A 27,323-nucleotide genomic window follows, 5' to 3' on the forward strand; every position below is an offset into this window, starting at 1 on the left:
AGATTAAATTTTTTTATTAAAATCATAATAACCTTTGAAATAATTGCTTGTATATATACTTTATAGAAAAAGTCTAGTAAATTCTGGCCAGCATGTAACCAGCAAGAAAAAGTGAGTCATTAGATGAAATCTCACACTAATCTCACACCATTAAAATCATCATTGATAACTATTTGATGGCTATAAATCACAAAAGTTGCTGGCCCCTAACATTCCTCTACTTTATAAGGTAATTTTAAATTATTTTTTCAGCTTAAAAAATATTATAGTTATAATTTATTTTGTGATTTTTTTTCCAAATAGAATTTTATAATACTTTACTCCAATTAAACATTAAGGACACAAATAGGACTTACTTCAAACGTTAGAGACAAAAAAATACTTTACTCTAATTTCAAAAATAATGAATGAATAAATTGAATTTTTTGTGTATTTCATTGGAAATTTTACTTTTTAGCAACTCAACACTTGTTAATTGAATTATTAGCTGAATACTATTGATTTTGTGGTATTATTATTGTTTATTATTTTGTTTTGTACGTCTATCTTTGTTAATAATAATTCTTTTATAACACCACTTGTACGAAATGCAGACATTATTTCAAGTTCAACTCTCTCTATAATTGCAAGCTCTTGGAGAAGGAACAAATAATACTGTTTCCTCAATTATATATTTTTTTCATACATGTAGACTATTTTGTTTTTAGTTATTATTAGTGTTATTTTAACCACAACTAACACAGTACAGTTGCATTATTAATTAACTTGATGATATTTTAGTTTACTAAGGTCACATGCAATGAAGGCAAACAATAATGTTGCCATCTTGGTAAACTCAACGGTACGTAGCGTAGAGAAAACAATGAACCCCACCTAGCACCCGCTAAAATTGAAAGTGTCAGTCTTTTTCTCTTTCAAAACGGTGATGGTAGACGATGAAGTTAGTTTAATTTGATATCTAAATTTAATTAAAGAAAAAAAAATTAAGATTTGAATACATAAACATCTATCTTATCTTGTAACTTGGCTGATTCTGATTCAAGTCATATTTCACTGAAAGAAGAGAGAATGGGAGATGGAAAAGCATCGTCATCAGTAGCCATAGGAATAGATCTGGGAACAACGTACTCGTGTGTTGCAGTATGGCGCAATGATCGAGTGGAGATCATAACCAACGACCAAGGGAACAGAATAACACCTTCTTGTGTTGCATTCAATGATACTCAAAGAATGATTGGAGATGCTGCTAAGAATCAAATTGCTGCCAACCCTACCAACACTGTCTTTGGTAACTATATTTCTCAACCTACCTACTTATTATTAACATTTAATTTACTACTTATATTATGTATGTTAATTTTTTGGTGTCTATAGAACTTGTGCTTAATTTTCTTAAAAATAGAGATGGAATAAAGTGAGACTTATCCTTTTATTTTTGAATTTTATGAATAAAATTTAAGCAACATAGAAGACACCAAATATGTTAGGATGGATTTTATTTCATATCTTTTTAATAACTTTATTTTCTATTTAAAAAAAGTTTCCTATTTGCATTTCTTTTAATTTTGAATTATTTGTTCCATTTATTGTATTTTAAAAATATTAATCTCTTGTTTTGAAAAAAAATCTCCAATAATGATACAGGTTTAAGAAAAATAAAAAAGTTAGGGGGTTAACTATATTATTAATCGAACTTTATTTTTCTATAAAATTAATTTTGTTTATTCACATAGCGTTTTATTGTATCAAGCATTCAAGATAGTTTTTTTGTTTCTTTGGTGGTTGTCCTTTGTAATTTCTTTTAGAAGTTTATTGTGAAACATACACAGCAGATCCAAACAATAGCAAGTTTAGAACTGGAAGAAGACATGATTCAGATAACATGTATGTTACGATGGGTAACCGGAGATTGATGGGTTAGATGGCGTTGGTTGGCCCAAATGTATGAAGTAGGAGGCTTTCAAGTAGGTCTGCAACTCGGGGGCCTCCGTCCAACTTGTGCTCGTGAAAGAATGGGGGGTGGTACCTGCAAAGACACTCCGATGCCTAAGTCAGCAAAGGATTAAGCAGGTTTAGAATGTATTGGAACCTAGAGATACTTGAGGGGTGTCAGTGTATTTATAGTGGTGAACCAATAACCACCGTTGGAGTAGTGCCACCTTTGTAGGGTGTTAACCATCCCTTTATCTTAGGGAGGTTAAGATATGGCTCTTGGAAGTGGTTAGAGAGATTCTTGGGGCAGTTACTCATTTGAACGAGCGTTTATCTGCCAGCTAGCCCTCGTACCCGACTTCTTTAGAGCAAGTCGTGGTGCGTACCGACCTCATAAGACGAAGGTTGGTATTGGGTGAGGCTCAATCCTTGGGATTAGGCCTTTTGTTTGGACCTGGACCTTTACTATTGGGCCATGGTATGAACAGTGCCCATACTCGAGCCCAATTTTCTTTCCAAGATTTGGGTTCGAGTATTCTACTCGGGATCGTAGCCGACTTGTTGGAGGACCGACGTGATGGTCTGAAACCGACGTGACTTTCCGTGTCCTTTTGGTTCTGACAGTTACGTCTAATCAAGCGTCGCGTCCGTTAGGGATGTGCGTAGGGATTAATGGCTTTAGTAATGGTGCGTCTTCATTAATGACTGCCCCATTTTTACCATTATGCCCCTAGCATGTTTATAAATACTTTCCCTCTCTTTCATTTTTTCGTTTCTGCGATTTTTCAAATTTCTTCTTCATTCATTCGTGCTGCACTCTTGTGTTTCGAAGACTTTTACTTCCTCCAACCCTTATTTTCAGATAAAGGTTAGTTTTTTCCCTTTCTGTAACATGCTTTTCTATTTGCATGCCTTTATTTTGTAGATAGATAGGTTGGTTTGTAGACTTTAGTTCCGTATTCCCTCCCTTTAGAGACCGTGTTTTTTATTTTTCTTTTCCTTTTTTCCTTTGTAGGTTTTTGTTACCTTTTTAAGAAAAAGAAATGGCTTCCGTAGATGTCCTTTCTCAGTGGGTTGATGTCACGGTCCTAGGGGAGGAACCCTCAGTCAATACTGAGTTTATCACCAACCTTCGCACTCATCACAGAATTTGTACTTCTGAGGATGACGAGCCGAAGTATGAATTGGTAGTCTCGGGTCCAGAAGACCGGGTTTGCTTTGGGAGGGTCAATGAGGCGGCCCCTCATTTTTTCTTTATGTACGAGTGCATGATCACCCGTTTGGGTGTTTTTCTTCCTTTTTCGAATTTTGAGATATCTGTTTTGCGTCACTGTCGACCGATGCCTAAGTCAGCAAAGGATTAAGCAGGTTTAGAATGTATTGGAACCTAGAGATACTTGAGGGGTGTCAGTGTATTTATAGTGGTGAACCAATAACCACCGTTGGAGTAGTGCCACCTTTGTAGGGTGTTAACCATCCCTTTATCTTAGGGAGGTTAAGATATGGCTCTTGGAAGTGGTTAGAGAGATTCTTGGGGCAGTTACTCATTTGAACGAGCGTTTATCTGCCAGCTAGCCCTCGTACCCGACTTCTTTAGAGCAAGTCGTGGTGCGTACCGACCTCATAAGACGAAGGTTGGTATTGGGTGAGGCTCAATCCTTGGGATTAGGCCTTTTGTTTGGACCTGGACCTTTACTATTGGGCCATGGTATGAACAGTGCCCATACTCGAGCCCAATTTTCTTTCCAAGATTTGGGTTCGAGTATTCTACTCGGGATCGTAGCCGACTTGTTGGAGGACCGACGTGATGGTCTGAAACCGACGTGACTTTCCGTGTCCTTTTGGTTCTGACAGTTATGTCTAATCAAGCGTCGCGTCCGTTAGGGATGTGCGTAGGGATTGACGGTCTTGGTAACGGTGCATTCTCATTAATGACTGCCCCATTTTTACCATTATGCCCCTAGCATGTTTATAAATACTTTCCCTCTCTTTCATTTTTTCGTTTCTGCGATTTTTCAAATTTCTTCTTCATTCATTCGTGCTGCACTCTTGTGTTTCGAAGACTTTTACTTCCTCCAACCCTTATTTTCAGATAAAGGTTAGTTTTTTCCCTTTCTGTAACATGCTTTTCTATTTGCATGCCTTTATTTTGTAGATAGATAGGTTGGTTTGTAGACTTTAGTTCCGTATTCCCTCCCTTTAGAGACCGTGTTTTTGATTTTCCTTTTCTTTTTCTTTGTAGGTTTTTGTCATCCTTTTTAGGAAAAGAAATGGCTTCCGTAGATGTTCTTTCTCAGTGGGTTGATGTCACGGTCCTAGGGGAGGAACCCTTGGTCGATACTGAGTTTATCACCCACCTTCGTACTCGCCACAGAATTTGTACTTCTGAGGAGGACGAGCCAAAGTATGAGTTGATAGTCCCGGGTCCAGAAGACCGGGTTTGTTTTGGGAGGGCCAATGAGGCGGCCCCTCATTTTTTCTTTATGTATGAGTGTATGATCACCCGTTTGGGTATTTTTCTTCCTTTTTCAGATTTCGAGATGTCTGTTTTGCATCACTATCGAGTTGCCCCTACTCAGCTTCACCCCAACTCTTGGGGTTTTTTGAAAATTTATCAATTTATTAGCCAGGCTTTGGAGTTCCCGACCTCTTTGAAGATTTTTTTCTATTTTTTTCATATGACCAAACCCTTTAGTGGGCTAAACAATAAGCAACAGTGGGTGTCTTTCCGAGCCATACAAGGTCGGAGAGTTTTTACCCTTTTTGATGAATCTTTCCATGACTTCAAAAATTATTTTTTCAAAGTGCAAGCTGTAGAGGGTCACCACCCCTTTTTTCTGGATGATAATTTTTCTCCCCGCTTTCCTTTATACTGGCTGGAGGCCTCCCCCTGCGAGAAATATGGTCTGGACGACCTGGATGAAGTAGAAGCAGCCATTGTGGGGTTCCTCCGAGAAGTGTGGGGGAGGGCCCCATATTTGGACACTAAAAAGTTTTTTCAGGGGTCTCTGACCTTTGTCCAGGCACAGCTAGGTAGCTTTCATTTGTTTGTTAGGTTTCCGACTTGTCTGACTGACTTTTCCGACTTGGCTTAATCTATTATCTATTGTTTTTTCAGAGATGTCGAAGACAAATGCTCAAGAGTCTTATCAGAGAGTCCAGGAGGCCAGAGCAAGGTCTCGCGCCGGGACTGGTAGTGCCAAGGCGATTATCTCTCCTCCTCCTCCTCCTCGGAACGTTGGGACTCCTTCCCAGCCCATTGTGATTTCTTCTTCGATTTCCTCTCAGCCGCCCCCCTCCGCCCGACCTTTTCCTGAGCCAGAGAAGAAGAAGCGCAAGACCTTAGAGTCTGGCTCTTCTAGTGAGGTGAAGGCGGATGCTCTTGCATTCGTCCGAAAGAACATCTACCCCCATGCTCGCATAAGCATGGATGATGTTTCTGTTCGAAACCACCTTACCACTCTGGTTAAGGAGAGTCTCAAGGCGGCGGGGGTTTGTGGCAAACTCTTGGATATTTTTGAGAAGGCTCCACTCAGTTCTTTGGGAATGACCTCGAGGGTCGAAGAGCTGGAAGGGACGGATGTTCTTGCATTCGTCCGAAAGAACATCTACCCCCATGCTCGCATAAGCATGGATGATGTTTCTGTTCGAAACCACCTTACCACTCTGGTTAAGGAGAGTCTCAAGGCGGCGGGGGTTTGTGGCAAACTCTTGGATATTTTTGAGAAGGCTCCACTCAGTTCTTTGGGAATGACCTCGAGGGTCGAAGAGCTGGAAGGGAGGCTTCTTATGTTTCAAGAGCATGAGAGGGAGTTGAATGAGGAAGTCGCCAAGTTGAAGGAGGAGAGAGATAACCTCCGGGAAAAGGAGAGGAAGTTGCAAGCCCAATGCAACATGGAGGTGGGCTTGAGGAAAACAGCGCAGGCCAGCTATCAAAGTTTATTTGAAGATCTTGTGTCTGTGAAGAATGATCTGTTGAATTCTCGGAAGGCCTATACCGAGTTGGAGGACTCTATTGCTGATGGCGCCGAGGAGGCTTGGAGGATTTTTAAGGAGCAGGTCGGAGTCATTGCTCCTGACTTGGACCTTTCTCCTTTAGATCCGGACAAAGTCGTCATTGATGGTGCTATTGTGGATCCTCCTGCCCCCCGTAATCCTTTCCGAGTCAGAATTGAAGACTCGGGGGCAGAGGATCATTGAGTCCCCTCCTCGCCCTAAGGGCGCTCCGAGCTCTTCTACCGTTCCTCCGACTTCCTCTTCATCTCCTATGGATGCCTCTCTTCCCGGTCCTGGTGGCGCTCTTCCTGACTCTGGTGGTGGTGATCCGTCTACTCCTCTGCAAAAATAACTTTATATGGCTATATGGGGGCCCGGCCTGTGGGTCCCCCTTTTTTAAACTTTTTATATCTGTTTGTTGGTGGTGACGTTTGTTGAACAATTTCTTTTGGCCTTTTAAGGCCGTGAACAAAACATTTAAAAATACCCTTTTTTAATAAGGGTTTAACAAAATAAATACCCTTTTTTGGATAAGGGTTTAAGTTACCTTATGCGTGCATGCTTTTCTGATTTTGATTTTTCGAAGTCCCCTTGATCTTTTTCTGAAAACCTTTCCTTTGGCTTGTCTGTTTTTTGAGCCTTTTTGTTTTAAGGACTTTAGGACAGCCTTTAAGCTTTTTTCTGGGTTTTTTCGATCTCTTTTTTGTTATTCCTTATACTCAACTTTGTTTTATTGAGTTCTTATGACTTAGGTTATTTTTGCGATGCGTTTTTCTTCTACTCGGTTCTTCATTCCGATTTACGGGTCGAAGTGTTTCCGAGCTTCTCTACTCGGGTTTTCATTTCGACTTATGAGTCGGATTGTTTCCGAGTTTCTTACGATCAACTTATATAACCTCTTTACACCGACTTGTACTTTGTCGTTTTATCCTGACGACCATCTAGGTCGGTTCATGGGATTTTCACGTTTTGTCGAGCTTAAGTCGGCGCGTTTCGTAGAAAGAAAGAGAAAACAAGAAGGAATTTATAAGAGATATTTGTAAAATGAAAAAAGATCTTTATTTATTGGGGTGGTACCTTCTTGCTACTAAGGGTTTTTAATAGCCTATTTTCCCTTAGCCTCTACTATGATGCCTCGTTAAAAACCCTTCTCCAGAAAAAACCCTTTGATTTTGGGAAAAAATCATGAAGTTGGGAAAAGAGTACATCAGGGAGTAGAGTTCGCTTTTAACTGTAGTACCTTTTCATATTACAAGCATGCCACGACCTCGGTAATTCGGTGCCGTTCATGTCGGTCACTTTATAATAACCTTTTCCTAAGACCTCATTGACTTTGTATGGTCCCTTCAATTAGCAGCGAGTTTTTCTTCCCCTGACTTGTTGACTCCAATGTCGTTTCTGGTCAAGACCAAGTCATTCGGGGCAAATGTTCTTCGAATGACTTTTTTGTTGTACCTTGTAGTCATCCTTTGTTTCAACGCTGCTTCTCTTATCTGGGCTTGTTCTCGTACTTCGGGAAGTAGGTCGAGCTCTTCTTTGTGCCCCTGTATGTTCCCGATCTCGTCGTGGAGAATTACCCTTGGGCTTTGTTCGTTGATTTCTATTGGTATCATTGCTTCTACGCCATAGACTAGTCGGAAGGGCGTTTCTCCAGTGGCGGATTGGGGCGTTGTCCTGTAAGCCCATAGCACTTGTGGGAGCTCTTCAGCCCAGACTCCTTTTGCCTCTTGTAATCTTTTCTTTAGCCCTGCCAGTATGACTTTGTTGGCTGCCTCGGCTTGCCCATTAGCTTGCGGGTGCTCCACCGAGGTGAACTGGTGTTTTATTTTCATACTGGCTACTAGACTTCTGAAGGTAGAATCGGTGAATTGGGTTCCATTGTCTGTAGTAATGGAATAAGGTATCCCATATCTTGTGATGATATTTTTGTAGAGGAACCTCCGACTTCTTTGAGCAGTGATGGTGGCCAATGGTTCTGCTTCTATCCACTTTGTGAAGTAATCTATTCCCACGATTAGGTATTTGACTTGTCCTGGCGCTTGGGGAAAAGGACCTAACAAATCCATTCCCCATTTTGCAAAGGGCCATGGAGAAGTGATACTGATGAGCTCCTCTGGGGGAGCCACGTGGAAATTTGCATGCATCTGACATGGTTGGCACTTTTTCACAAATTCTGTGGCATCTTTCTGCAAGGTCGGCCAGTAGAATCCAGCTCGGATTACTTTCCTGACTAGTGACCTTGCTCCGAGATGATTTCCGCAGATTCCACTGTGGATTTCCTCTAACACCTCGGTGGTTCTTGAGGTCGGTACGCACTTTAACAATGGTGTTGATATCCCCCTTCTGTAGAGAATATTTCTCACCAAAGTGTAATGTTGTGCTTCCCTCCGGATTTTCCTGGCCTCTTTTTCCTCTTTTGGAAGGATGTCAAATTTCATGTATTCGACCAAGGGGTTCATCCATCCGAGGTTTAAACCGACTACCTCAAGGACTTCTTGTTTGTCTTCTATTTTTACCACTGAGGGTTCCTGGAGGGTTTCTTGGATCAGGCTTCTGTTGTTTCCTCCTGGCTTGGTACTTGCTAGCTTGGATAGGGCGTCCGCTCTGCTGTTTAGATCCCGAGTTATGTGTTTAATCTCGATTTCTGCAAAGCGCCCAAGGTGCTCCAGAGTTTTCTCCAAGTACCTCTTCATATTTGGGTCCTTTGCCTGATACTCTCCGCTTATCTGAGAGGTCACCACTTGTGATTCGCTGTATATCATCACCTTTGTGGCACCGACTTCTTCTGCCAGCTTCAATCCAGTAATCAAGGCTTCATACTCTGCCTGATTATTTAAAGCTGGGAATTCAAATTTTAGGGAAACCTCTATCTGGGTTCCTCTTTCATCTACCAATATTATGCCTACACCGCTTCCTGTTTTGTTGGAGGATCCATCTACATAGAGTTTCCATGTAGTTGGTTTTTTCTCCTGATCCCCTGCGTATTCTGCAACGAAGTCGGCGAGGCATTGGGCTTTAATCGCCGTCCGAGTTTCATATCTTAAGTTGAACTCGGAGAGCTCTATTGCCCATTGAACCATTCTCCCTGCAACATCCGTCTTTTGGAGGATTTGCTTCATGGGTTGGTTCGTACGGACTCTTATTGTGTGAGCTTGAAAGTAAGGCCGTAGCCTTCGTGAGGCTACTACTAAGGAGTAGGCAAACTTCTCTAGTTTGTGGTACCTTAGCTCAGGGCCTTGTAGAACTTTACTGATGAAATATACTGGATGTTGTCCGACCTCGTCTTCTCTTATCAGGGCTGATGAGACAGCCTTGTTTGCTACAGATAAGTATAGGACGAGGTCTTTTCCGGCTACGGGTCGGGTCAGAATAGGAGGTTGGCTTAAGAATTTTTTGAATTCCTGGAACGCCTCCTCGCATTCAGGGGTCCATTCAAACTGACGTCCCTTTCTCAATAAGGAGAACAGTGGAAGGGATTTTAGTGCTGATCCTGCCAAAAATCTGGAGAGGGCTGCAAGTCGGCCATTCAGCTGCTGGACCTCTCTCAAACAAGTCGGGCTTTTCATTTCCAGGATAGCTCTACACTTATTGGGATTGGCTTCGATCCCTCTTTGTGTTAGCATAAACCCTAGAAATTTCCCTGCTTCCACTACGAAGGCGCACTTTGCGGGATTTAGTCTCATCCCGTGCATCCTTATGGTGTCAAAGACTTGTGAAAGGTCTGACAAGAGGTCGACTTCCTTCTTGGTCTTTACCAACATGTCGTCGACGTATACTTCCATTAGGCTCCCAAGGTGAGAGGCGAACACCTTATTCATCAACCTTTGATATGTGGCCCCTGCATTTTTCAATCCAAATGGCATGACCACGTAGCAGAAATTAGCTCTGGGTGTGATGAATGATGTCTTCTCCTGGTCTGGCTCATACATTGGGATTTGATTATATCCCGAGTAGGCGTCCATGAATGATAAGTATTGATACCCCGAGCTGGAGTCCACTAGGGTATCAATACTTGGCAGTGGATAAGGGTCCTTGGGACATGCCTTATTCAAGTCGGTATAGTCGACACACATTCTCCATTTGCCATTTTGTTTTTTGACTAGCACTACATTGGCTAGCCATGTTGGGTACTTGACTTCTCTGATGAAGCCAGCTTCCAGGAGCGCCTGTACTTGCTCTTCTACTATTAGGGCTCGTTCTGGGCCGAGCTTGCGTCTTCTTTGTTGTATAGGTCGGGATCCCGGATAAACCGAGAGTTTGTGGGACATGAGCTCGGGGTCTATCCCAGGCATGTCGGAGGCCTTCCAGGCGAAGAGATCGGAGTTATCTCTTAGGAGCTTAGTTAACCCTTGTTTTAGGGTTTCCCCTAGGTTGGCTCCTATATGAGTATTTTTCCTTCCTCTTTGCCGACCTGTATCTCCTCGGTTTTTCCTCCCGGTTGTGGTCGCAGCTCTTCTCTGGCTCTTGCACCACCGAGCTCTATTGTGTGAACTTCTCTGCCCTTTCCTCTCAGATTTAGGCTTTCATTGTAGCATTTCCTTTCCAACTTTTGATCTCCCCTTATTGTTGCTATCCCCGCTGAAGTCGGAAATTTCATGCAAAGGTGGGGTGTGGATACCACTGCTCCGAGTCGATTAAGAGTAGCTCTGCCGATTAAAGCGTTATATGCTGACCCCACATCGATGACTATGAAGTCTATACTCAGAGTCTTTGATTTTTTCCCCTTTCCAAAAGTGGTGTGGAGGGGTAAAAATCCCAGTAGTTTTATTGGCGTGTCCCCTAATCCGTATAAGGTGTCGGGGTAGGCTCTTAATTCTTTCTCATCCAACCCTAGTTTGTCAAAAGCGGGCTTAAAAAGGATGTCCGCTGAGCTTCCTTGGTCTACTAGGGTTCTGTGGAGATGGGCATTTGCCAGGATCATAGTTATTACTACTGGATCATCATGTCCAGGGATTATTCCTTGCCCATCTTCTTTTGTGAATGAAATGGTAGGGAGGTCGGATGACTCCTCTCCGACCTGGTAGACTCTTTTGAGATGTCTTTTGCGAGAGGATTTGGTGAGTCCCCCTCCCACGAACCCCCCTGAGATCATATGGATATGTCTCTCCGGAGTCTGCGGTGGTGGGTCTCTTCTATCCATATCATCTCGCTTTCTCTTTCCATGATTGTCCGACCTTTCTATGAGATACCTGTCAAGCCGACCTTCTCTAGCCAGCTTTTCTATCACATTTTTAAGGTCATAGCAGTCATTTGTGGAGTGACCATATATTTTATGGTACTCACAGTAGTCGCTACGGCTCCCCCCTTTTTTATTTTTAATGGGTCTAGGGGGCGGCAGCCTTTCAGTATTACAAATCTCTCTGTATACATCCACTATAGAAACTTTTAGAGGAGTATAAGAGTGGTATTTTCTTGGCCTCTCGAGACCGAGTTCTTCCTTTTTCTTGGTTTTCCTCTCCCTCTCTTTTGTTGAGGGAGGGTGCCCGGGTCGCCAACTCAGGTCTCTCAGCTTAGCATTTTCCTCCATATTGATGTACTTTTCAGCTCTTTCCTGTACATCACTTAGAGAGACGGGGTGTCTTTTAGATATGGATTGTGAGAAGGGACCTTCTCTAAGTCCATTGACTAACCCCATTATGACTGCCTCTGTGGGCAGGTCTTGAATCTCTAAACATGCTTTGTTGAATCTTTCCATATAGGCTCGTAAGGATTCTCCGACCTCCTGTTTTATTCCCAGGAGGCTCGGTGCATGTTTTACTTTGTCTTTCTGGATAGAGAACCTCATCAAAAACTTCCTTGAGAGGTCTTCGAAACTGGTGACCGACCTCGGGGGGAGGCTGTCGAACCACTTCATCGCCGCTTTCGATAGAGTGATCGGGAAAGCTTTGCATCGCGTAGCGTCGGATGCATCAGCTAGGTACATTCGACTTTTGAAATTGCTTAAATGATGCTTCGGATCCGTGGTTCCGTCATAGAGGTCCATATCGGGGCTTTTGAAGTTCCTCGGAACTTTTGCCCTCATTATGTCCTCGCTGAAAGGATCCTCCCTTCCTAGGGGTGGTTCTTCTTGCTCGTCATGGGAGTTGCGACCTTTGAGGGAGGATTCTAACTTCAAGAGTTTTCTTTCTAACTCTTTTCGTCGTTCCATCTCCTCTCTTAGGTTCTTTTCAGTCTCCCTTTATCGCTCCCGTTCTTGTTCTAACTGTTCCAGGCGACTGTGGACTAATCCCATGAGTTCAGTTGCATGGGACGGTCCCTCTTTCTCTGATTCGCGCCCTTCTGAAGAGTTCACCTTCGGATTTTTTACTCCGGAGGTACCTTCCCTGTGTTGATCATTGGTTCCCTGGTGGAGGGTCAAGTCTGCATCGTTATTACCTGTGTCCAGATTCTCTTGTTTAGAATCTGACTCCACATGACCCTTTTCGGGGGATCTGTCCTCCATCACTGGTTGATCTCTTGGGTCCCCGGCAATGGCGCCAATGTTACGATGGGTAACCGGAGATTGATGTGTTAGATGGTGTTGGTTGGCCCAAACTTATGAAGGAGGAGGCTTTCAAGTGGGTCTGCAACTCGGGGGCCTCCGTCCGACTTGTGCTCGTGAAAGAATAAGGGGTGGTACCTGCAAAGACACTCCGATGCCTAAGTCAGCAAAGGATTAAGCAGGTTTAGAATGTATTGGAACCTAGAGATACCTGAGGGGTGTCAGTGTATTTATAGTGGTGAACCAATAACCACCGTTGGAGTAGTGCCACCTTTTTAGGGTGTTAACCGTCCCTTTATCTTAGGGAGGTTAAGATATGGCTCTTGGAAGTGGTTAGAGAGATTATTGGGGCAGTTACTTATTTGAACGAGCGTTTATCTGCCAGCTAGCCCTCGTACCCGACTTCTTTAGAGCAAGTCGTGGTGCGTACCGACCTTATAAGACGAAGGTTGGTACTGGGTGAGGCTCAATCCTTGGGATTAGGCCTTTTGTTTGGACCTGGGCCTTTACTATTGGGTCAGGGTATGAACAATGTATAAATTTTTAACTATGGTAGGATGTTATTATGTATTTATATATTAATACATGTAGTGTTTAATTTATTTTTAAATATATATTTTATATTTTAATTTTATTTTATACAAATAACTAATTTAATTCCTAGTTTTTAGTGTATATGTGACGAATATTAATATTTGAATTAGTGTATTACAGTATTGTGTGTTGACCAAAATGTTAACATGTGTCCAATATTTACTCTGTGCGTTGACTCTCTACTGCAAAATTTACTCACCTGTAATTACACTAAATAATTTTATTTTCAACAAAAATACTAATATTTTTTCATATAAAAAAATTAACCTTAAAATAATATTAATTATAATTAATTTTTATTATATTAGACTAATTTAATTAATAAAAAATTTAGATCCATAACATTATTCTATTATTTATTGAGTGTTAAATGTATTATGATTATTTATTACATATCCCAAGTCCTAAGTCCTAACAAACCTTATTATAAGTCGTTGTAAGAGAAGCAACTAAGCAAGTGGGAACGAGAGAGAAAGCAATATGGAAATTGCAATGAAGCATGCTGCAGGTACATGCATCTATAACCCTACGTACCTCTTATTCTTATTTTGTGGGAAAAAAAAAAAAACAACAACACTACGCTCCAAACATTCCTTGTCCTTCCCCCTTTGCAACTGACTATGTTATTATTATTATTATTATTTTGGGTGTGTGAAAAATTAGTGTAAGAAACATCAGTAATTTTTTCTAACTTTGAATGATAAATAATCAAATTTCTCTCCAAATGAATATATTGGAAATTAATCTCTTAAACTACATGTTAAATAAAATAAGCTTTAAATTTCATTTTTGAGAATTTCATTTAATTTTTTATTGGAATTGGTCCAAGTGGTCTAAGTGTAATATTTTTTTCATATAAGTATATTATTCCAAACACCTAAATATTTATTTCTTTAAGGGTAGTCTTTCTTTTTTTTTTTTTTTGGAAGTCAACCTACAAAGTCTTCTGCATTTTCTATATAAACATACATAAGCATCTATCTTATCTTGTAACTTGGCTAATTCTGATTCAATTCATATTTCACCGAAAGAAGAGAGAATGGGAGAAAAAATTGCATCATCAATAGCCATAGGAATAGACCTGGGAACAACGTATTCCTGTGTTGCAGTGTGGCGCCATGATGGAGTGGAGATCATAACCAACGACCAAGGGAACAGAATAACACCTTCTTGTGTTGCATTCAATGATACTCAAAGAATGATTGGAGATGCTGCTAAGAATCAAATTGCTGCCAACCCTACCAACACTGTCTTTGGTAACTATATTTCTCAACCTACCTACTTATTCAAACATATTATCTATTTAATCTGAATTTTTCTGCCAATATTTAAATAAATATTTAAAAGGTACACAAAAAATTTTAAAACAAAATTTGATCTCTATATTTTTTTTATTTTTGAAAAAAAATCAGTAATCCACAATTAAAAAATAAAAAATTTTACTTGACATAAAATTATAAAATTTTGAGAATGAAAATATTTTATTTTTCTAATGATACTCGCAAAAAAATTGCATCAAACTATGATTTCTAAAGTCATTTTTTAGAATATATATTTAATATCTAGTTCTTGTTATCACATTTTTAAATCTTTCGAAAATTTATTTGTTGTTAATTTATTTTAAAATTATTTTTGTTAACGACGTAAACTTTCAAATACTATTTTAATAATTTTTTTTTTATAAATCACAAATGCTGAACACAAAAAATATATTTACTCTAACTTTTACTTATGTATGTCGTTCGTCATCTTTTCCTCCATGTCAAAATATTAAGTGTGATCTTCATTGACATAATTTGTTAGTATTTTCATGCTAATTAAGCTAAGCATGCAGCTTACCAATTTGTTATTAGAGAGATGTTAAGGCTATCAGGATTTACTTCTTGGTCGTTGAGGCATAGAAAACGTGTTATAATTATTATTATTATTATTAGCGTTTATTTTTTCGTATCATTTCAATGAGTTTTACTCTCTTCATTTTCTAATAAAAATCCTATTTGCCTGCATTAAATATTATTAGTGTACACAAACATGGTTGGATTTAATTGAGTATAAGTTTTGTATTCAACGTTTTGAGCTTGTTTTAATTTTGTTCTCATTTTTTTCTTACAGACTCAAAAAGGTTAATTGGTAGGAAGTTTAGTGAACCCCATGTCCAGAATGATATGAAACTGTGGCCATTTCAAGTTACCAATGTTGATGAAATTCCAATGATTATAGTTGAGCACAAATCTGAGAAAAAATCTTTGACTGCTGAGGAAATCTCATCAATGATCTTAGCAAAGATGCGCGAAATCGCAGAGCAATTTCTTGGAACACAAGTAACGAATGCGGTTATTACAGTTCCGGCTTATTTCAATGACTCTCAGCGCCAAGCTACCAAAGATGCCGGCCAGATCGCCGGCCTTAATGTACTGAGCATACTCAACGAGCCAAGTGCCGCAGCCATTGCTTACGGCCTCGACACTAGAGATTATTCTAATAATTTTCATGGTATCAGAACTGTCTTCGTCTTTGATTTTGGCGGTGGTACGTTGGATCTTACTCTTCTCACAATTGACAACAAAGGAAATATAACCGTCAAGATCCATGGCGGAGACACGCATCTCGGTGGACAGGATTTTGATGCCGCAATGGTTGAATTCGTTGCGAGTGAGTTTCAGAGAAAGAAAAGGCTCGATCTTAGAGGAAACAAAAGAGCCATATGCAGGTTGAAGGTTGCTTGCGAGAGAGCGAAGAGGATTCTCTCTTCAACAACTCAAGCTTCCATTGAGCTGGAATCTCTTCATCAGGGAATCGATTTCTATACCTCAATCACTCGCGCTAAGTTTGAGGAAATCAACAAGAATCTGTTTGAGAGATGCATGGAGCTTGTGAATCAGTGTTTCGCGGATAGTAACACGGCGAAGCAGAGCGTTGATGAGGTTGTGCTGGTAGGTGGATCGACTAGGATTCCGAAACTGGAGCAGCGGTTGAAGGACTTCTTCGACGGGAAGGATCTTTGCAAGAAGTGCATCAATGCGGATGAGGCTGTTGCATATGGCGCTGCAATCCATGCTTCAAAATTGAGCGGTGACAAAAATGAAAAGATTCAAGATCTGAAGCTCTGGGAAGTTACTCCTCTGTCCCTTGGCGTGGAAGTCAGAGGTTCAATAATGAACGTTATAATTCCAAGGAACACCGTGATTCCTACAAAGAAGCAAGATTGGTTTACAACAACCGTCGACAACCAAACAATAGTCACGTTTCATATCTACGAGGGCGAGAGGAAAATTGCAAGCAACAACAACTTGCTGGGAAGTTTCGATCTGGAAGTTCCTCCGGCACCTCGCGGCGCGTCGAACATTAATGTGTGCTTTGAAGTAGATTCCAACGGTATCCTACATGTATCGGCGGAGGAAATAGCAATGGGGTGGACGAAGAAGGTCACCGTAGTGAGCAACAAAGGAAGATTGTCGAGGGAAGAAGTTGAGAGGATGGTGAAAGATGCTGAGAAGTACAAAGCTGAAGATGAAGAATACAGGCAGATGGTTTCAGGAAAGAATAAGTTGGAGGATCTTGCTTACAATATGAGGAATGTGATTGAAGAAGAACCCGTTGCTTCAGAGCTATCTGCAGAAGACAAGGAAAGGATCAACAAAGCTGTTGATTATGCACTGAAATTGGTTGATGAGACTGATTTTATAACGGTGGATGAGCTTGTCAAGGTAGAGAAAGATCTAACTGTCTTTTATACAACTATTTCGAAGATCGTTCAAGATCTTGATGCTCGTGGTAATGAAAGTGAAAGAAAAACCTTGAAGAAAGACAGATTTAAGGTAGGAGCCAGCTTTGTCAATGGGTTGATTTCTTCTGTGTGTTCTGTTATCCAAGTAATACAGAATATGTAAATCGGTTTATCCTAAAATTTTAGGACCGATGAAAAAATAATTTAAAATTATCTTATTTTATTTAGAATTATGTAATTTAGTAATTTAGTAATTCGAGGAATAAAGATCTATTTTCTTGCTGCTACAAGTATTTACCATGGACTCAAATTTTTATTTTATGATTTACATAGAATGATACTTGTAACTTCAATATTTTATGCTTTTATTTTTCATACAACTATTTGTCATAAGCTGGACTTGTTGTTAGTGTTGCAAGTGTGAGGAGTGTTGAAGTTAGTCCCACATCAAAGAAAGCATGGAAGAGTGAGGAGTTTATAAGATGAGAGACCCATTAACTTGACGCCTTAAGGTTTTGAGTTGGATGTGGTGTCTTCTCATCTTATGTTCTCTCGCTTGATTCCTCCCCGAATTCTCCCCGGTTGTCGAGAGCTCCCCACGGTGGCCCCAACACTTGTTCATCATTTATTCCAGCGAGGAACTAGTATAAAGTACAATCATTGAAGTTTAACTTAACACAGCTGGTTTGAAAGTATAATCATTGAATTTTCTTATAATCAAATCAACATAAATCCCTTTAAATATATAACCACTCAGATTTAGGTAGAGAGTTGCAAACACAAATGACATCTGAAATGATGGTTGCACATCAACATGAGCTTAAGAATGTGTCTCCAACCTATCAGCAGATGAATAATATGAATACCAGTTCTTTGTACATTTCTCAATTTTTCTAAGTTCTTCCTCTCTTTCCTTTGCTCCCTCTTCTATTTGATGTCCATAGCAAAAATTTCTAGTACATGTTCCCATGACTTCACGCAAGGAGTAGTAACTTCATTCTATAAATAATTTGAAAAAGGGATCAAAGTTCAAAGAACAAAGCCAACGATTAAAACATAAATACTCTTAACGTAATATGACAAAACATAAGTCATAAACCATAAAATAAAAACACAATCAGCAGCACCTATTCCATTTAATGATATGTTTTCCTCATCAGAAGCAACATTAAAACTCATGCTGATTTTTTTCTTTCTATATAGTTGTAGAGGAATATATTATAAATCTCAACAAGTTACAATATGCTAACAAAATGAAAGTTAAAAATCTCATTCTTTCTTCCTCAAAGCTAAGTTTTCAGTTACTCCATTTCTTCCATCAAAATTGGCAGATGACTAATCATTTCAAGGGGGAAAAAGTTGTTAATAGAGAGTAGCTCAATTTAGCAAATTTGAAAATCCATTGAATTCAAAATAATGGAGAACAAAATTACCCCTCAAATATCATTTTCTATTGCACAAGCTTCTTTTTAGAATGAAATTGAGTCAGTATACATTTTTTTTTTTCTGATTCCTAATTTTCTTTACATGCTTTTCAGAAAGTATCACAACTTCTTTCCACCTTTTTTTGACAGCTTAAGTTCTTGATTTTCAATTGATAAACCCAGGAATCCATTAATCTAAGCTTAAATCAACTTCCAAAAACGAATGACACCAAAACTATACTTTGAAAAGTAAAAATATAATTTTTGTTCTTTATCAATTTTCAAACCCCACCAACATGAATAATTGAATATACCAATTGGTTCTTGTTCATACTCTGAACCAATACTATAGTCAAAATCCAAATAAACCAAAAAGGTCCAATCTAAGATTGACCTTTTTTCATCCATTCGACCTCGTCTAAAGAGGTCGGGGTCGACATAAACCTTTCTCCAAAGAAGTTGGGTTCAAGATAGGCTGGCTAGCAATACCTATTCAAATAGGTAACTGCCTCTAAAATCTCTCAACCCCTCTCCAGAAGCCATATCTCAACAACCCTAAGATAAAATGACAGGTATCCATCTTCAAAAGTGGAACTACTATAACGGTAATTATTGGATCACCACTATAGATACACTAACATCCTTCAAGTATCTCCAAGTTCCAATACTCTCTAAGCCTGCTAAATCCTTTGCTAACTTAGGCATCAAAGTGTTTTTGCAGGTACCATCCCCCATTCTCCACAATACGCAACTCGAACGTAGATAAGTCGGAGCCCACCTTCCTTTAACGTTTGGCCAATCCTTCAAACCCAACTCACCTATCTTAAGTTACCTAGGTAACAGTTCCTAACTAGTAATAACTAATAGCTATAGTATTATTTTTAGTCATACAGAGCTACGTCAAGTTGCACATGATGAATATGCACATGCATGAACCAATAGATTCCTCCTGTCTTAAAAAGATTTTCTCCCATATATATTTAAAAATATTATGTATATACACTTAATATAATTGATATATATTAACCAGCTAGTCGTACTTTTCTATATATGCACTATTTTGTTCTTAATTATTATTAGTAATATTTTAATTACAACGAACATAGTACACTGGCAATAGTTAACTTTGATGGCGAATATTAATATGCCAATATATAGGGGTTCAAATCTTTTATTAAGGTCACATGCAAACAATAATCTTGGTAAACTCAATAATAGTAGAGAAAACAATAATGAACTCCACACACATACTCTATCTTCCATCCTCGTCCTATAGCTAGCAGCAGCAGCCAAAATTGAAAGTGTCTTAAAAGTCTTTTTCTTCTCTTTCAAAAACTTATTAAATGAAGGAATATATACATTTGAGTTTGAGATCAAAATGATTCATTTAAATTTTTAAAAAAATTAGCTGTATGATTATTACAGCGATTAAATTGAGTATTAAATGTATTATTATTTATTACATATCCTAACAAACCTTATTATAAGTCGTTGTAAGAGAAGCAAGTGGGAAAGAGAGAGAATGCAATTATGGAAATTGCAATGAAGCATGCACATCATCTTTATGAACCCTACCTACCTCTTATTTTGTGGAAAAAAAAAACAGTACGCTCCAAAAATTCCTTGTCCTTCCTCCTTTGCAGCCGCAACTGACTGTGTTGAATTGTCAACATTTTATTATTATTATTATTTTGGGTGTGCGAAAAATTAGTGTAAGAAACATTAGTAATTTTTTCTAATTCTGAATGATAAATAATACAATTTCTCTCCAAATGACTATATTGGAAATTAACCTCTTAAACTACATATTAAATAAAGGAAAAGTCTAAGGGCCAGCAATTTTTGTGTTTTTTGGCCAGCATTTAACCATCAAAACAAAACTGAGTGATCTCCCACCATTAGATGTAATCTCACACCATTAAAAACACTATTGATGACTAATTGATGGTTACAAAACACCAAAATTACTGGCCCCTAGCATTCCTCTTAAATAAAATAAGCTTTAAATTTCATTTTTGAGAATCTCATTTCTTTTTATTGCAATTAGTCCAAGTGGTCTGAGTGTAATATTTTTTTCATATAAGTATATCATTCCAAACACCTAAATATTTATTTCTTTAAGGCTAGTCTTTTTTTTTTGGAAAGTCAACCTATAAAGTCTTCTATATTTTTTATAGGTGGCTACTCTAATGAAAATTTTATGATTGTCATCATGTGAAGATATTTCATTTTGACCATTGGATGATAGATTGTAGGACTTGATTTTTATTTGAAGTAAAAGTGTTACATTTATTCAAAGTGTTGCTAGACAAATAAATTACACTTTTTAAACAAGGATCATCATAAAAAGATGTTTTTAACATCTTCATGAGTAGTTGTCTTTTTTATATATACATACATAAGCATCTATCTTATCTTAGCTTATAACTTGGCTAATTCCGATTCAAGTCATATTTCACTGAAAGAAGAGAGAATGGGAGAAGGAAAATCATCATCAGTAGCCATAGGAATAGACCTGGGAACAACGTACTCGTGTGTTGCAGTGTGGCGCAATGATGGAGTTGAGATCATAACCAACGACCAAGGGAACAGAATAACACCTTCTTGTGTTGCATTCACTGATACTCAAAGAATGATTGGAGATGCTGCTAAGAATCAAGTTGCTGCCAATCCTACCAACACTGTCTTTGGTAACTATCCCAACCTACCTACTTATTTTTTGTTTTAAAAAGTCACAAAGCAGATCCAACCAATAGCAAGTTTCCAGGAGGCAAGAAGACATGATATTCATGAATGGTTAATTTTTTGTTGTTGATTTTTAGTATATATGTAGTATGATAAATTATATATATTTTTGTTTTCATTTTTATCTTACAGACTCAAAGAGGTTAATTGGTAGAAAGTTCAGTGATCCTCATGTCCAGAATGACATGAAACTCTGGCCATTTCAAGTCACTAATGTTGATGACGTTCCAAAGATTGTTGTTGAGCACAAAGGTGAGATAAAGTCTTTCGCTGCTGAGGAAATCTCATCAATGATCTTAGCAAAGATGCGCGAAATCGCAGAGAAATTTCTTGGAACACAAGTAACGAATGCAGTTATTACAGTGCCTGCTTATTTCAACGACTCTCAGCGGCAAGCCACCAAAGATGCCGGCCGTATCGCCGGCCTGAACGTAATGAGCATACTCAACGAGCCAAGTGCCGCAGCAATTGCTTACGGCCTCGACACTAAAGATCATTTTCATGGAATCAGAACTGTCTTCGTCTTTGATTTTGGCGGTGGTACTTTGGATCTTACTCTTCTCACAATTGACAACAGTGGAAACATAACCGTCAAGATCCATGGCGGAGATACGCATCTCGGTGGACAGGATTTTGATGCAGCAATGGTTGAATTCTTTGCGAGTGAGTTTCAGAGAAAGAACAGGATTGACCTTAGAGGAAACAAAAGAGCCATATGCAGGTTGAAGGTTGCTAGCGAGAGAGCAAAGAGGATTCTCTCTTCAACAACTCAAGCCTCCATTGAGCTGGAATCTCTTCATCAGGGAATCGATTTCTACACATCAATCACTCGCGCTAAGTTCGAGGAAATCAACAAGAATCTCTTTGAGAGGTGCATGGAGCTTGTGCATAAGTGTTTCGAGGATAGTGACATGGCGAAAAGCAGCGTTGATGAGGTTGTGCTGGTAGGTGGATCGACTAGGATTCCGAAATTGGAGCAGCGGTTGAAGGACTTCTTCGACGGGAAGGATCTTTGCAAGAAGTGCATCAATGCGGACGAGGCGGTTGCATATGGTGCTGCAATCCATGCTTCAAAACTGAGTGGTGACAAAAATGAAAAGATTCAAGATCTGAAGCTCTGGGAAGTTACTCCTCTGTCCCTGGGCTTGAAAGAGCAAGGAGGTTTAATGAAAGTTATAATTCCAAGGAACACGATGATTCCTACAAAGAAGCAAGATCTGTTTACAACACAATTCCACAACCAAGAAATAGTCCAGATTCATATCTACGAGGGCGAGAGGAAAATTGCAAGCAACAACAACTTGCTCGGAAGTTTCGATCTGGAAATTCCTCCGGCACCTCGCGGCGTGCCGATGATTAATGTGTGCTTTGAAATAGATTCTAACAGTATCTTACATGTATCGGCGGAGGAAAGAGCAACGGGGGTGATGAAGAAGGTGTCTGTAGTGAGCAACAAAGGAAGATTATCGAGAGAAGAAGTTGAGAGGATGGTGAAAGATGCTGAGAAGTACAAGGCTGAAGATGAAGAGCACAGGCAGAAGATTGAAGCAAGGAATGCTTTGGAGAATCTTGCTTACAATATGAGGAATTTGATAGAAGATGAACCCGTTGCTTCAGAGCTATCTGCACAAGACAAGAAAAAGATTAACAAAGCTATTGATTATACATTGAAATGGATTGATGAGAGTGATTTTGCAACGGTGGATGAGTTTAAGAAGGAAGAGGAAGGTCTTTTGAGCGTGTTTGGTCCAATTATTTTGAAGATGATTGAAGATCTTGATGCTCGTGGTAGTGAAAGTGGAAGAAAAAGCTTGAAGAAACACAGTTTTGAGGTAGTAGTCAGCGTTGTCACTGGGTTGGTTTCTGCAGTGTGTTCTGTTATCCAAGTAATACAAGGATAATCTTAGTAATAATCCAACTTTTTTTTTGCTTTTATTTTTCATACAACTATTTGTCATATGCTGGACTTGTCCATCATTTATTCCAGCGAGGAACTAGTATAAAGTACAATCATTGGAGCTTAACTTAACATCGCTGGTTTGAAAGTATAATCATTGAATTTTCTTATAATCAAATCAACATAAATCCCTTTAAATATATAATCATCCAGATTAAGGTAGAGAGTTGCAAACACAAATGACATCTGAAATGATGGTTGCACATCAACATGAGCTTAAGAATGTGTCTCCAACCTATCAGCAGATATTGAATAATATGAATACCAGTTCTTTGTACATTTCTCAAATTTTCTAAGTTCTTCCTCTCTTTCCTTTGCTCCCTCTTCTATTTGATGTCTATAGCCAAAAATTTCTAGTTCATGTTCCCATGACTTCACCCAAAAGAATAGTAACTTCATTCTATAAATAATATAAAAAATGATATTGGTAAAATTTTGGTGTATCACTCAAATATATATTTGATTTTATAGTGTTTTTCAAAATGTTGGGTTAAAATATACAATATTTTTCAATAAATGAGTTTTACACCAAAATTTTTTCTATATCCAAAAAAATTAACCTCAAAATTCAAAAAATAAAGCCAATAATTATAACACTAAATACTTTTAACGTACTATGACCAAGGGAGATTTTAATAAATAATGGAGAACAAAATTACCCCTCAAATCATATTTTTCCTATTGCACAAGCTTCTTTTTAGCATGGAATTCAGTCAGCATACATTTTTTTTTTCTGATTCCTAATTTTCTTTACATGCTTTTCAGAAAGTATCATGGCTTCTTTCTACCTTTTTTTGACAGCTTACGGTTCTTGATTTTCAATGACAAACCCAATAATCCATTCATCTAAGCTTAAATCAACTTCCAAAAACAAATGACAGCATAACTATGCTTTGAAAAGTAAAAATCCTTTTTTTTTTCTCTGTCAATTTTCAAATTCCACCAAAAGCCTATAAGCAAAAGCAGTAGAAGAAGAAAAAAACTGCTTACCAAGTAGCCTCAAAAAACTGGTTGAATATTGGCGGCAGCACATATCTCATGTCCACCACCAAATATTGTACCTCTACAATGATTGGTTACTGCAGCCTGTGCACCTACCACAACAACAAAAATGGCATGCTTGTTCTATTCCTTCACTGCTTCATTGTAGAAACATTGCAACCAAGCTGCTCCTTCTGGAGTTGTGTTTCATGGAATGGTCCATAATTATTAGATTTCTCCTATTATAAGGAGAAGACTAAGAAGAAAAGAATTCCATGCTATCATCATTTTCAATTACTAGATTTTATATTTGAGATTTCAAAATTTTGGAGGGTTTCAATAAGTCTAATGTGACAGCACCTAATGTTGTATGATCTTAGAGGTAGATTTTTCATTTTCTCAACCAATCAAAAGGCTAAAATTGCTATTCAGTCTTATTTCAAACATGAAAATGTCTGCAAGAGCTGCCAATAAATTGTCAATAACCAAAGTAATATTTTCACTTAATGAAGCTCATGATGTCAGTTCCCAATAAATTGTCAACACCAGCTCCTTACCCCTAGCACAGAATGAATGCATAGTATATGTATCTTGACATCAAAGTATGTTAACTCAATGAAAGTAGCATTTCCTCTTGGCAAGTTTATGAAGCAAACAGAGGTTGACTTGGTTAAATATGTTTCTAAACAGAACCATGGACATAAAGAACTGACACAGACAAAGATTGAGAAGGAGAAAAGAAGTGAGGCAAAGAAGCGAACCATTGAAGAAACCGGCCAAATTTCTCGCTACCCACTTCACAACCAAAGGCATAACTGTAATGATGCCATTGCCATTGCAATTTCTCAAGCACCTTGTTCTTCATCATTCACCAATAGTGAACATTCCACAATACTACCTTCACCTTATTCGTTCTTGCAAATACCTGAATCCTCTACTCCAAATCCATGCTCATTTGCTTGTCTCGGGCCTTCTCACAAAACATCATTCCTTAACTGCCCAACTCATCAATTCCTATTCTTTCCTTCACCAATCTACATTGTTACAATCAACATTCAATTCTGTGACATACCCTTCTCTGCTTCTATGGAACTCCATTATTAGAGCATATTCTAGGATTCATCAGTTCCATAAAGCAATAAGCTTGTATCATAGAATGTTAAGGGTAGGGGTTGAACCAGACAAATATACATTTACCTTTGTTCTTAAGGCTTGTACTGGTGCTTTGGATTTTGATCAGGGTGTTGCAGTTCACCAATACATAGCTTCTACGAAGCTAGAATGTGATGTATTTATTGGGACTGGTCTTGTTGATATGTACTGTAAAATGGGACACTTCGATAGTGCTCGGAAGGTATTTGATAGAATGTCTAGGAAGGATGTTGCTTCCTGGAATGCAATGATTTCAGGGTTATCTCAGAGCTCAGTTCCTTCTGAAGCAATGGGAATATTCCGGACCATGCAGATGGAGAGTGTGGAGCCAGACTCTGTAAGCATCTTGAACTTGGCCCCAGCTGTTTCCAAATTACAGGATATTGATTCTTGCAGGTCTATTCATGGTTATGTAGTTAGGAGATCTATTGATGGTGCCGTTTCAAATTCATTGATTGATATGTACTCTAAATGCAGTGAAGTTGATGTGGCTTATCGGATATTTGACCGGATGCAGGCTAAAGATGATGTCTCATGGGCAACAATGATTGCTGGGTATGTATCTCATGGTAGTTTCCCTGAGGCTCTTCAATTACTTGACCAAATGAAACACAAAAATATTAGGATGAATAAGGGATCAGTTCTAAATACCCTTTTGGCAGCTACTGAGATGAGAGACTTAGAGAAAGGGAAGGAAGTTCATGATTATGCTTTAAGGCTTGGGATAATGTCAGATGTTGCTGTTGCTACCACAGTTATCAGCATGTATACAAAATGCGGCGAGTTGAAGAAAGCTAAAGAATTGTTTCTGAGTCTTGAAGGAAAAGATTCAGTTGCATGGTCTGCTTTTATATCAGCTCTTGTTCAAGCAGGGTATCCTGGGGAAGCTTTGTCTATATTGCAAGCGATGCAGCAAGAGGGTTTGAAACCAGATAAAGCAACTCTGATAAGTCTTGTTTCGGCATGTGCAGAAATCTCACATGCCAGATTAGGTAAGAGTATGCACTGCTATGCTATTAAATCAGATATGGAGTCTGATATCTCAACTATAACAACTCTTGTCTCAATGTACACTCGATGTGAATTATTTACATATGCTCTGAAGCTATTCAACCGAATGCGCTATAAAGATGTTGTCGCTTGGAATACCTTGATAAATGGGTTTGCCAAATATGGTGATCCATATATTGCATTGGAAATGTTTCATAGATTACAATTAAGTGGAACTCAACCGGATAGTGGAACCATTGTTGGTTTAGTTTTAGCTTGCACCCTTCTGAATGGCCTTGATCTTGGAATCTGCTTGCATGGGACTATTGAAAAGGGAGGGTTTGGATCTGACACTCATGTAAAGGTTGCTCTACTAGACATGTATGCCAAATGTGGGAGCCTTTTCTCAGCTGAGAAATTGTTTTGCTTAACAAAGCCTGCAAGAGATGAGGTATACTGGAATGTTATGATTGCAGGGTACCTGCATAACAGATGCACTGACAAAGCGATTTCCGCTTTCAATCAGATGAGACTAGAAAATGTGAGGCCTAATTTAGTGACATTTGTGACCATACTTCCATCTGTATCATATTTTTCAGTATTGAAAGAGGCCATGGCTTTTCACGCCTGCATAATCCGAATGGGATTTGTGCATAGTTCCTCTGTTGGAAACAGCCTAATAGATGTATATGCTAAATGTGGACAACTCAGTTATTCTGAGAAATTCTTTCATGAGATGGAAAACAAAGACACTGTCACATGGAATGCAATGCTTTCAGGCTATGGAATGCATGGCCAAGGCGACCGTGCCCTCTCTCTTTTTTCACTTATGCAAGAGGCTGGTGTCAGTGTTGATTCTGTTTCCTACCTCAATGTATTGTCTGCCTGCAGACATGCTGGTTTAATTGAAGAAGGAAGGAACATTTTCAAGTCTATGAGTAAAAATCACCATCTTGAACCAAATATGGAACACTATGCCTGCATGGTTGATCTTCTTGGCCGAGCTGGATTATTTGATGAAGTTTTGAGTTTAATCAATAAGATTCCGGAAGAACCTGATGCTCAAGTATGGGGTGCGCTCTTGGGAGCATGCAAAATTCATTCCAATATGAAGTTAGGAGAGGTTGCCCTCCATCACCTCCTTAAACTTGAACCGAGAAATGCCGTTCATTATGTGGTATTGTCTGATATATATGCTCAATATGATAGATGGATTGATGCTGGAAGAACAAGGTCAAATATGATTGAACATGGCTTGAAGAAAAGTCCAGGGTACAGTTGGGTTGGAGTTCATAGTCAAGGTTCATGCATTTCTCTAAAGTGATTACAGAAAAAACAGAAAAA

The 27,323-nt window shown here is 38.9% G+C and overlaps 3 protein-coding genes across 8 annotated transcripts; all 3 read left to right on the forward strand.

Moving 5' to 3' along the window:
- On the forward strand, positions 1,012-17,023 carry LOC107635654 (heat shock 70 kDa protein 18). 6 transcript variants are annotated; one of them, XM_021122245.1, is made up of 4 exons: positions 1,151-1,288; positions 13,445-13,511; positions 14,035-14,259; positions 15,116-17,023. In XM_021122245.1, exons 2-4 carry the CDS (start codon positions 13,484-13,486, stop codon positions 16,891-16,893), a joined length of 2,031 nt encoding a protein of 676 aa, XP_020977904.1. In that variant the 5' UTR covers positions 1,151-1,288; positions 13,445-13,483; the 3' UTR covers positions 16,894-17,023. The 6 variants fall into 6 exon arrangements, with proteins under 6 accessions (XP_016194679.1, XP_020977902.1, XP_020977904.1 ...); XM_021122244.1 differs by having other exon boundaries at positions 1,161-1,288; positions 13,435-13,511; XM_021122246.1 differs by having other exon boundaries at positions 1,161-1,288; positions 13,435-13,511; positions 14,038-14,259.
- On the forward strand, positions 20,512-23,135 carry LOC110262481 (heat shock 70 kDa protein 18-like). The gene is made up of 2 exons (XM_021122248.1): positions 20,512-20,844; positions 21,032-23,135. Exons 1-2 carry the CDS (start codon positions 20,628-20,630, stop codon positions 22,798-22,800), a joined length of 1,986 nt encoding a protein of 661 aa, XP_020977907.1. The 5' UTR covers positions 20,512-20,627; the 3' UTR covers positions 22,801-23,135.
- LOC107635653 (pentatricopeptide repeat-containing protein At2g39620) lies at positions 23,827-27,308 on the forward strand. The gene has a single exon (XM_016339188.2). It carries the CDS (start codon positions 24,658-24,660, stop codon positions 27,301-27,303), a length of 2,646 nt encoding a protein of 881 aa, XP_016194674.1. The 5' UTR covers positions 23,827-24,657; the 3' UTR covers positions 27,304-27,308.

The sequence above is a fragment of the Arachis ipaensis genome, chromosome B04 (genome assembly GCF_000816755.2).
Source record: "Arachis ipaensis cultivar K30076 chromosome B04, Araip1.1, whole genome shotgun sequence".
Classification (NCBI taxonomy): domain Eukaryota; kingdom Viridiplantae; phylum Streptophyta; class Magnoliopsida; order Fabales; family Fabaceae; genus Arachis; species Arachis ipaensis.